The 12,235-nt window shown below is 48.4% G+C and overlaps 1 protein-coding gene across 1 annotated transcript in view; it reads left to right on the forward strand.

Annotated features, from left to right (window-relative positions):
• The window catches only part of LOC146801355 (stefin-C-like), a 117,024-nt gene that overhangs the window by 24,711 nt on the left and 80,078 nt on the right, over window positions 1–12,235 (forward strand). Inside the window, exon 2 of the mRNA XM_085621015.1 lies at window positions 8,959–9,038. Within this exon, the coding sequence (XP_085477141.1) occupies window positions 8,959–9,038 (80 nt within the window). The remainder of the gene's footprint in view (window positions 1–8,958; window positions 9,039–12,235) is intronic.

Genomic DNA, 12,235 nt, shown 5'->3' on the forward strand with positions numbered 1-12,235 from the left:
AACGGTCGAATTTAATAACGTCCGTCAGTGCCGCAGCATAATGGCTCAATTCTGGGGTCACCATAATCCGTCTCCAATATAGAAGAGGGCGTAGCCTCGCTATGTCCTCTATTCCTTTTCTTCCCATATCCAATTTTAGTGGGATTATGGGTGTGCTTTGGGGGACCATCACAATACCTCGTAAAAACCTGTTTTCTGCTCGGCCCAGTTCTCTCAAATTAGAAAACCCCCATAGTTCAGAACCATATAAACTCAGTCATCCATTCAAAGCCCCGTCTCTCAGCCATTCATACAGCAGCCGGAAATAGCCAATTTGGTCCGTTAAGAAATGCTAAATAGCTTCGCACATATGGGCCTAAATCTCCAGGACTCTGTTCTGCCTCCACGTCTTCTGTTTCTGACTGCGTAGACAGAGAGCGGATGCAAGAACTCTGATCTTAGGTCTGCAGACTAATTGGTTGGGAAGCATGGCCAATGAGAGAGAGTGATTTGTGCGAGAAGGGATTGCCTAATGTACTACACAGAGTCTTGAACTGAGATCTTTCTTTTTTAGGCAGTCAGTGCAGGGACATTAATGTGGCTCTCACATGGTCACAGGCCAAAAAGAGTCTGCCTGCGTGGATCTAACTCTCGAGAGCTTTGATTGTATCTTACGTGGAGATCAAGTGTAGATGGCACTGTGGTAAATCATGAGCAGCTTAACTAATGCACAGTGCAGGGATGGAAGACGGGAGTGTTTTTGGTGGCTGCATTTACTTGGGTTATGCAGAAGGTTTACTGTCTTTAGCCGTCTGAAGTTAAACCAGCAATCACCAACAACCACAGGACAGCCTATGTCTTTCAGATCCCGAGGATGGCTGCAAAGCCTCACTGGAGCCCGACTCTGCACCTTGGTACTGGCGCAAATATAGCTTTCACTAAAGCTGCTGACCAAGGTGAGAGGCTCCTGCTGGTTCTGATGTGTGCTTGGTGGCCATGAACAGGAGATGCAGAGCCAGGTCTACTATATCCTATCTACTACAATCCTAGGTGGTGGAAGGTGTGGGGTGGGGTGCTGCTGAAGTAACAAGTTTAATAGGATCAAAACAAATCAAACATTTTATTTGCTGATATGCAAATGGTAAATATTTGCTGAAAACATGTCAGCATTTGTGCATTGTATAGTTTTATCACAGCAGTGTGAATTTTGTGGACATTTTAATGGAAAATGTGCTGTCTGTAAATGACGGCGCACTACCACACCATGCTTTAGTAATATATTTGCGACAGTGAGCTCCACAATGCACCACCGACTACATACCACACCCTCACCACTGTCCTGCTGAATGGGCGTGGCTCATTTGCTACACTTGTTCTTTGAGTGACGCTTGGATTTTTCACAATCCCTAGGACTTCGGTGATGTAACATTGAGGGCAGCACCCCCATTCGAACAATTGTTCAAGCACCACAGGCTCGACTATAGGTGGCTTAGCATTCTCTCTCAATCACATTTGTTTCTTTACTTATGGGAGAGCTTCTTTCAGTCAGCGCTGTCCCTCCACTGTCCGACACTACGTTACCCTTCCCATCTGTGGTAAGTTGTGTGCCCAATTGGGTCTAACATCTTCATCATGATGCAACAAGCATGTCACATGCGGGGCATGCCCTACATCCTGTGGTCAAAGAGCTCCTCTGTCTTGTCACAAGGGCAAAAGGGTCATTGTGTATCTTGCTTCCGAGGTACAGTCTTTACCCACAATCGACCTCAACAACACAGACAGGGCAACTTCCTCCCCACTGTGTCCCATAAGGGTGTCTCCTGTCACCAGAACGCCTCAAAATATTTTCATTTTTTGAAACATTTATTAAAGTGCACCATACTCTGGAGACAATGCGGGCACCGCACAACAAGGTAACAGTGGCATTTTCAGCAAGCAATTAGAGATTTATTTAATAAATCAAAAGGTGGTAAGCAAGAAACAAGATGGTGTTCAAAACCTCAGGTACCTCAGGGGTACATGTACGAAGACTTGAAATAGAGATTTCCCAATTGCAATTTCCTGCGAACTGCACGTAGGAAATCGCTATTTCAAATGTATGAAACTCTTTTGAGTTTAATTCGTGATTCCTGGTGGGTCGTAAATACACTTACCTCATGAAAATGAATGAGGTACGTCGCAATTTGCAACCAATTGGGAATTGCAGTCATCACAGGAATGGTGGCCCGCTGGTGTCAGCAGACCCCCATGTCTGTGGTTGCTTTTAAATAAAGCAATCTTTTTTTTTTTTAAAACACAGCCCGTTTTCCTTAAAAGGAAATGGAATCTGTTTAAAACGCAAAAAAATGAAACCTTGAAGTTTCATCTTTTAAGAGTGGGCAGTGGTCCGTAGGACCACTGTCTGCTCTTAAAAAGTATTTGTTTCCTATTCTCCAAGAGGAAGGGGACTCTTGGGGATCCCTTCCCATTTGGGAATAGGTTACCGCCTTCTTCAAGGAGTGAGTAGAATATGAATGTTTTGTGACCATAATTTGGTCGTAAAACATTCACACATCCCATTCAGATTAGGTATTTAGAAGCCCTAAACACGCCTCTTCCAAATACCGAATTGCAAACTCAAAATGCGATTCGGTAACCTGTTACCAAATCGTAATTTGTGTTTTGTACATAAGTAAAAGCATTTTTCAGGTCGGAAACCACAAAAATCTGTTGTACATTTGAGGCCAGATGTACAACCGTTTTTAGGGGTCGCAAACAGGAAATTGGGCCGTTTACGACCACTAAAAATAGTTGCAGCATGTGCAAATCCTATTTTGCGAGTTGGTAACCTATTACCGATTCGCGAAATCGGGTTTGCGAGTCGCTATTAGGAAGGGGCGTGCCTAGGGTGCCCCCTCCTAATAGCGAGGTGCAGGGGATGTATGAATGTTTTGCGACTGCAAATGTATTCGCAAAACAATTGCAGTTGCCTCCAATTTCAAATTGGCGGTAAGCCACTCGTAAACAGGAACAGGTCGCCTGGGGACCCCTTCCTCTTTGTGATTGGTGGCAACAATATTTTTTAAGAGCAGGCAGTGGTCCCACGGACCACTCCTTACCCTTAAAATATGGAAAGAATAAACGCATCTCATTTTGCTTTAAGGAAATCAGGCTCCATTTGAAAATAAAACATTGCTTTATTTAAAAAGCAATCACAGACTTGGTGGTCTGCTGCCCCCAGCATGCTGCCCTCCCTGTGATTGTAGCCGTACACAATGAGTCTCAAATTGCGACCTGCCTCATGAATATTGAAAAGGCAGGTCAGTGGCGACCCCATTGGGAATTGCTAAATGTGTCTGAGACACTTTAGTACATTCCATTTTGCGAGTCGCAAAAAATCGCAGTTTGTGACCTGCAACACAGAATGGTCGTAATTGAGATTGCGCCCATGAAAAAATGATACATGTTGCAAAACTGTTAAAATACATTTGAGGGAAATGGTGGGAGAAAAAAGCAAACTCCTTATATGCTTCGATGGATCTCTGAAAAAGAAACCCTCTGTTGCTTACGGGCTTGAAGGGGGGCCGGGGGGGGGGGGGGGTAGAAACCTCTACAGACTGGAGGAACAAATGAACCCAGAGACTACAGTGCGAAAAGTCAGATTTACATCCCAGATATGTCCCTTTACCCGAGAAATTGATATAATCGTGTTTGGAACCTGCAAACAATATTCCCTAGAGGGTGTTACACTGCATACATTTAGGAGTGAGAATACACTAACATCGACAGCTTGTCCTGTCTTGTACTCACATTAATTGGAGCATCCAAGGACAGGCCCAGCACAGCAGCCAGGGTACCCGGCGCAAACACCGCCCTTTATGCACAATAATTGTCTCTTTCCAGCAGCCTGTCGCCGCCTCTGTAGAAGAGCCAGGGCTGTAATCACTCAACGGCGCGTTTTGGGTGTGAAATGAATGATGCATGTCCCGGAAACGGAAACAAATATTATTGAGATGAAAGGGACCGGAAGCAATGTGAACGTTTAGCTTTGGTGTATGTTTTTTTAGCCAGGGACAGATTCACCCCATTTCCGAACCTACATTTGGGGTGTCTCATTTGAGGGGAGAATGGACCATATGCCATTAACAAACTTGCTTGCCATGAAGGATGCTGACAAACTCAAACTACCCATAGCCAAGTGGCGGCACAGGTTACAGGCACACCCATCTGACACCAGGTGTGTGCTGGGCGTGAAGAATGTACGTGCTGACTGTCCACCTCTCTCACCAGGAAAGGGTGCGAATCTTGAGGAGGACGACCATTGGCTCCTAGCAGGATCTTGGCTGCCAAGAGGGAGGAGTCATCCAAAGGCGAGGGGTTGGTGAAGGTGAGAGAAAGGCTGTGCGAAAGATGGTTAAGGCAGTTGGGTGGGTTTCATAGTCTGGAGGAATACAGGGAGGTGTGGCATAAAGAGAAGAGGGGACACGCTGTAGATACTGGTTGATCTGTCTGGTCAATTGATGGTTCCTCTGCATGAGGTACATGGAAGCCTGTCTGGAAGGCGTGTGTAGATTTCTGGTGGCTGGGCATGGACCAGGAAATGGAGGGGTGCGTGAGGGGGAGGGTGGCATGTGCTTGAAATGACAAGTCACACATAGGGACTTCATGTAGAGAGTGGAGACAATGGGGCATATGTACAAGGAGTTAACGCCGCCATAGCATCAATTTTTTGACGTTACGGCAGCTTTTTTTTTTATCGCCGTATATACAAGTTGCCGCAAACCTCAGTTAGCGGCAGTATTCTGGTGAAAACGTGCATTTTTAAGATCACCACTTCTGTTAGCGAGTTAACGAAAATTAGATGCAAGGTAGGCGTTCCCGTCCAAAAACTGCCGCTAACCCCACTTCACGATATTTACAAGTAATTCCTTGTATGGTGAAAAAAAAACTGCCTCTAACTGCAGTTAGAGGCAGTTTTTTAAGACCAGAAAATAGCTGGTCTTTAAAATGGTGTAAACACTTGGGGCCTCATTTCAGAAGGTTTTGGTACGGGACAGCACTGCAAGGAATGTTACTGCGCTGCCCTGCGACAAAACTACAGGACAGGAATGAGTACCATCAATAAGATAGGGCGTATTCCTGGACCTCATTCATGAAAAGTGTTGCATCGCTGCGACAAAACAGCGTTGCACACTTTTCACTATGCCCTTCTTGCGACACCATGAATGCGCTGCATTTACTGTATGGTGCTCCATGTCGCGATTAATGACAGATATGTATGGAATCCTGACATATCTGTCAGTGCTAAATTCATGCATTGCTGCAGTTGTGTCACAAGCATGATGCAACCCCAGCAACGCATGGGGTCAGCCTATCCCTGTGGCACTGCGTCACCCTTACGCCTGCAATAAGGCAGGCGTAAGGTACTGACGCAGTGACATCCTACAATTGTTGCAGTGAAATCTGATGGACTCCTATGAGGCTTTGTAGCGTGGGAACTCCCACCCTGCATACATCATACCTGATGCAGGTATAATGTGGCACAGGGCTCCACAAGGTCACTCATATGCCTAGATACTTCACTTTGCAAATACAGCGCAACGTGGTGCAAGAATCACGCTACAAGTACGTCAAGACAATGACGCTCTGGCAGGTTGAAACTGTCAGAAGAGCCTTATGAATAAGCCCCCCTGTCTTTTTCCTCTATGCTGGAACACAATGGCTACCATGTGACAACGCAGGCACCCTTGCACCATGGTGCAAGGGTGACTGTGTTGCTCCATCACTTCTCGAGACATCTGCGGGTGCGTCTGGACTAGTGTAGGGCGGGAGTGAACCAGATGGCCTTCTTGGAGTATTGTTTCCCTGACCTTTTCTTGAGGGGTGCCAGGGTGTTGAAGCAATTGGAGATCCATAGGTGGAGGTTGCGCCTTGCGGTGTTGTTGTCTGTAAGCGTTGGCAGAGTCGTGGTGCTAAGGGAGTTGACGAGAAGTTCTTCGGTAGCCTTGAGCCAGCTGCGAGGGGGGGGGACGATGATGGTGGTGGTTTACAGTGGGCATGTTGAAGATGTAATGTATACAATGATGGTCTTGTCCAGGAGAGTCCTGTGGTGTGGCTGTAGTTCAACGTTGGCGAGGTTCCCCAGGAGGGGAGTGGTGTTCTGGTCACTGGGGTTTTCCAGGTAGAACTTGAGGTCTCCGAGTAGGATGCAGTCACTGGATGGAAGAGCCTGAGGTGCAATGAGGTCTACAATGGCATCGTTGAATGGGGGTCCATGGCCCGGGGGGCCTGTAGATGAGGGTGCCGCAGAGGATGGTGTTGGGGTTTGTCTGGACCTGGAAGTGGAGGTGTTCCATGGTCACCGTTGGGTCATTAGAGTATGTGTTCAGTCGGAGTGTGCTTTTGTAGATGATGGCAGTGCCTCCTCCTGGATGGTCGTGGAGGTCCTTGCGGGTGATTTAGTAACCGTCAGGGAAGGCGATGTCCAGTCCGGAGTAGAGGTTGGTCCAGGTTTCCGTGAAGAATGCGGTGTCTGAAGAGGTGTCATTGAGGAGGTCCCAGATGTCTGTGGCGTATTTGTGGAGGGCCTGCACATTGAGGAGGATGGAGTTGAGCCAGTCCGGTGCACTGTTGGTCGGCTGGGTGGCAACAGGCGCTGGTGTGCTGATGTGGCAGAAGGTGCGTTTGCAGTGTCGACAGGCGCAGGGTGCAAGGGTATTCTTCGGTGATGCTAGATGGCAGGCGGTGTGGCGTCCAGGGTTGAGGGCGAAGAGGGTGCTGGCGTCGTAGCGGTGGAGTGTCTGAGAGGCAGGGTCCCTGGTGCTGGGCATGGTAAAGGACCGGACGGACACAGACGGGATTGCCTTTGGCTTCCCTTCGGCACACCAGTGGCATGCCCGCTGCGCATGGCCGCACAGCATCTGCCATTAAGTAGTGCTGCAGGGGGGCTGAACAGCTGTAAGGTGGGAGACACAGGAAAGGACACTGGAGGGGGGCGGGGCACAGGTGATCACAGCAGCAATGAGGGAGAGGATAGGGACAAAGGAACTGCAAAAAAGCACAGGAAAAACAAAGCTAAACACAGCAAAGATTAGCAAATAAAGTAAAAGGTATGAAAGCAACGGAAAAGAGCAGAAAGATGAACAGGAGCAGCAGACGAGAGGGATAGGAGGGCAGTCAAGCTGCAGTGCAGTGATGCTCTACCAATGGACGACCAGGGGTGAGGCGCAGGCAGTAGACTGCGGGTGGAGGAGGGACTCAAACACCTGACCTCTGTGTCAGAGGAACCAGCAGCAGCAGATAGGGACCGCAGCAGCAGCAACCAGACGGCACAGCACTGTGGAAAGAGGAAGTCCACTAAGGGTTAGTCCTCCGTACACCCAAATGCAAACTAACAGGGGGAAAGGAAAGGCAGCAGCAGCACTGGGATACCTCTTCCGATCTAACAGTGGCAACCAGATTCTGTGTTCCCCAGCGAATAACAGCCGATCAAGCTGCATACCAGAGGGCCTGGGCCAGAACAGGCCCCCCGTGCCCCTGGCATCCATTGCCACCAATGGCCATTCTCAGTGAATTGAGAGAGTTAGTGGAGTCCCCCACCATTCTTGTGCGGTGCCCTCGGTGATGTAGGTCAGCCACAGTGCAGGGATTGCTCAGGGCACGGTGTGCGTCACCCACAGGCGCTAGGCCTGGGCCCAACTCGCCCACAGGCCTCCTCCGCTACACGTCCCACCTTCTCCTCACCTGGACATTGACACCGGGGTTCAATACTGCACTCTCTCCAAATCTGTGAGTCAGCCAGCAGGAGCCTCAGCCAGGTGGGATTTCACAAGCCTGGATACAGCAGTCGCGGCCAAGTCTGCTGGGAACCTCTTGATGCAGGTGTGGAAACAGGGCACCCGTAGGTGCAAAGTTGCAGCGCTCCCGCCACACAAGTTTGGTACAGGGGCCTCACCTTTCACAGTGTCCGGCCAGCGCAACATCATATGGCCTGTGATGCAGAGAGGCACGGCACACCATAGATGATCTCCTCCGTGCACCCCGGAGTAGTGGTGGATTGTGGTATGCAATGCAGACCTCCCTTCGTTGGTGTGCAGGAGCGCCTCTCCCATTCACAGTTCCAAGGGGCACCAGGCGGTCTTCTCACACAGCAATGTGTCTCCATGTGACCTGCCAGATGTCACCACCTGGTGAGGGCGATTGCCGCAACTCAATGTCTACCGCCACGGCCCAGCGACTCCACAGCACCTCCGCATCCCACTTCGGGTCCCAGACGCACACCCAGCGTGGTTTCCGGGCCCGGGGACAGTTCGCGCTTTCAAGGTTTTGGATGCCATGGTGTTGCAAGGAGAGCGCAATGAAAAGTGATGCATTACTGGTTTGGCACAGCGATATGCCTCTTTTTGTACATGTAGCCCTGAATTTCCTCTGCCAATGGGACTCTGGCTGGTCATCCTGGCTGTTGGGGGGTTTAGGAGGGTGTTGATCTGTGCTGCACTTAGCCCTGGCTGCTCCATTCTGCATTGCATTGATTTTATTTCCTATTTTTCATTGGGGGTGAACTTGTAGGCTATTTTTGCCTCTAGAGGCAAAAAAAAGTCACATTGGGCTGACTAAAGTGAGTTTTTTGCCGCTAAGGAGCCTTTCGTCAGTTTTTGCCTCTAACGTCAGAATTTGTATTCTCCTTCACGCTAGTGTTACCGGCAGTTTTCATCGCAGCTACTTGAAACTATCGCCATGTAGCGAAGTATTGTAAATACATTGCTAACAGGGCGGCAACTTTTGGTGATAGGCCGCGTTAAGAAAACTGCCGCTAACTAGCGCTTGCGTTAGTTAGCGACAGTTCTTGTACATATATACTTCTTAACACAATGGATTTCTTTAGCGGTTGCTGTTTTCTTCATATTTTAAACAAATCAAAGTTCCACAGTTTATTTTAGTGTCAGTAATGTTCCCTTTTAAAGTAAAAGAATGCTCCTTTCTTACTCTTCCTTTGCCTAGGGTCATTATTTTACTCCAGTGTCTGCTTCTCCCCTGCAACTCAGACCTCCAGTTCCAGGTCCTTCGGAACCAAGGACAAGGTATGTGTAAATAAATGTTTATTATATAAAATGTTATTGTCAGTTTATAGCTTAATAACAAAACAATTGCTTTGCACATTATTAGTACGTTACCATATTAGTCCATATCCACCCCATAATCCCAGTTCTGAGTTGCTATATGTTCTACCTGAGTATCTGGCATGTTGCTTCAGGCTTCAACTAGGGTCCCAATCCATAATAGTTCCAAAATGTTTTCCAGATTTTATCATATTTGCGGGGACACCCCCTTGCCTCGTAAATCGTTTCTTCAATCTTGAGGCATCGGTCCATTTCTCGTGTCCAGGCCTCCATCAAGAGGGCTGTGGGGGAGGTCCAGCGTCGGGCTATATCCCTCTTGGCAATTAACAGGCCCAGACCCACCAATGCTCTCTACAATCCTCTGGACCCGCCCATATACCAAGTAGTACAATTCATGGATGCACCTCGATTTGCATGCCTACTATGGCAGAAATTACATTAATAATGGCAGTCCAATAGGCCTGTATAACCGGGTCATTCCAGACAACATGAAATAAATTCCCCCATATGGTCCTTACACCTGTGGCAGGTAGGACAATTAATAATGCCCATCCTCCACATTCGGAAAGGTGGCATATATGCTTGGTTCTAATACTAAAGTGTATGAAGCAGAGTCTAGCGGGCATCGTCAAAGGGCCATACAGGCGTCTCTCCAATCCTCTTCGTCCAATTCCCCCACCTAGGCCTCCTATTTTTTCCTTCAAAGAGTTCAGTGATGTGGGAGAGTGCACCACGAGGGACTTGTAGATCTGTGATACCTCTCCCTTACCTAAGGGGCCCATAAGAAGCCTGCTTTCTAAGGAGCTATATTCAAGAATGTCCTCTAGTGCTTCTTGGTAAGAGTGTAGGGCGTGTCGGAGTTGCAAATAGCAGTAGAACTGGAAGCCGGCATGCAGCATTCTGCTTGGAGCGCCTGAAATGGTTTCATTTGGTCTCCGCCCCAGACATCGCCTATTCTCGAAATGCCAATTCCTTGAATCCCTCCAGGGAGGATACCTGTGCCAACCACCTGCACTCCCACAGCGGGTTTCTCTTGTCTGTCTGTCTGTGACTCCACCTACACCATTGGACGGCGGACCTCCGCGGTCCAAATGCCACTTGGCTAACCTCTGGAAGTTCAGAAAAAAAAAATTGATTTAAAAAGTAGAATTTTCTCTGACCTCTTTCTCTATACCACTCTGTCTTTTCTCTTTACTTGATATTTAGGTATTTTTTTATTCTTTTCATTCTCTTCCCCTTGCTACACTGTCCACTTTTCCTCTTACTACCCGTCAGTATAACCAGAGTGACCTTTTCTCAATTTTTGCCCCTTTTGGCCGAAGCCATCTCTTTCTTTCCTGTCAGGGGTTTCTGTATTTTTCGCTTCTCTTTTATATGCCAGACCTCCTTGTTTTGAGTTTAACAATGTTTGCAACTCCATTTGTTTTCCACAATCACTTTTCCAGCATTTACCTTTGTAAGTTGTTGCTAGGCTCTCACCCCTTCCTCCCTCTATTCATTTCCATTTTTTGAGGTTCCCTTTCTGCCCTTAGTTCCAATCAGTCCTGCCACACCCCCTTTACTTCACTCCAATGCCACACCAAAACACACCTGTGATGTCCTGCTAAGCCAAGCCCCCCCCCCCCTCATGGGCAGTGGTGGGACCATGACCTCACTAGGCACAACCGCTGTTGGATCCTTCTTGTCATCTCAGTGGTGCACAGGGGGATGCACGGGCTCTTTGCAACGCGCCACCAGGATCTCAAAGCTCGGACAGTGCTTTCTTGGGATCGGTGCTGCATGTCGGTCTTGGTTGCACCCTCAGCTTCTTTCTGTGAGAAGTTGGCCTGGTATATGTTGTCCACTAGTGATAGTGGGCACCTTGCACCAGTCCAAACAACCCCTTATTGATGATAGGTTAAAGACAACCTTATTTGAAAACTATCTTAGTGGTAGCTATGGAGAGCAGCCTTCAGGCTAAGTCTTGGAGGAATGTAAAGCAGCTTGTTTTACCAGTTTATAATATCTTGAATGACCAAATGAAAGGAGAACCACACCAAGTATATATATATAAAATATATGCATTTATTACTAAACACATCCTGCTAGTCTCTTTATGAGGCTAGAGGTCAAAGCACATATGTTACAATTAAAATATCATAGTAAATTAGCACAATATACATTAGGCCTTAGGGGCGAACCAAACCATATATTAAGAAAGTGGTATAAGAACCACGACTTGACTAGACACAAGGCCTAGAGCCTGTAGAATCGCTGGGACCCCAAGGAACCACCCAAGGTAGTGACACAGGAGGCCCACGGGGGACGTGTGCAGTGTGAGAACACAGACGTGAGCTCCGTTAGCTTCTATAGGGAAAGTCGCGGTTGGAATTTTAGAGGTTAAGGACACTTAGAGGTGGACTAGGAACAAACCCTTTTGGACTTAGATGGTTCTAGGGCCAACACCCATGGGAGCACCGGAGTACGCGTGTTACCTCACCCAGGAAAGCCGGGTGCATAGGTGTCAAATGGTGTCGGGCGTCTTCGTCGATTTCAATGGCAAGATGCTGAAAAGTGCTGCTGCCGGCAAGAGAAGAAGTGTCCGAAGAGACCCAAGCCTGGATCAAAGATGTGAAGAACCTGAAAGCAGAGGGGACAGAGTCTGGGTCACTAGCCAGTGACCAGGGGCACGATAGACGAATGCCCACCGATGTCGGGTGCTTTTGGTGCGAAGAGGGGAAGCTTGACTCTTCAGTCACGAGGACCAGGAGGTGTCGACGATGACCAGGAGCTGGATTTGAGCTGCCCCACAAAGGATGTCGAGTGCTGCAGAATCAGTGCCTGGATTGGACACAACAAGCCTTGGCAACGGCAACCCATGCAGGTAGAGGAAAGATGCTTCGGTGCGGACCAGCAAAGTCCTGAGGACTCCCCAAGTGATGGAGAGTCAGGACACATCTGGAGCAACCAGGGAAGCCCAATTAAAGTTAGAGTTGCCTTCACAGGGACCCACCAGTCAACGGACCAGGAACCGCGAAGGGACCTCGAGAGAAAACACAAAGGGCCAGCTCACGGAACACTCATGGAGTGTAGGTAGGCAATCTTCAGCGCAAATGCTGCTCGGGGTCAGGGCTACAAGTGACCCAAAGCTCAGCTGCAGAGGTCGCCTCAAAGCTGAT

This window comes from Triturus cristatus, chromosome 8, assembly GCF_964204655.1.
Source record: "Triturus cristatus chromosome 8, aTriCri1.1, whole genome shotgun sequence".
In the NCBI taxonomy this organism is placed as follows: domain Eukaryota; kingdom Metazoa; phylum Chordata; class Amphibia; order Caudata; family Salamandridae; genus Triturus; species Triturus cristatus.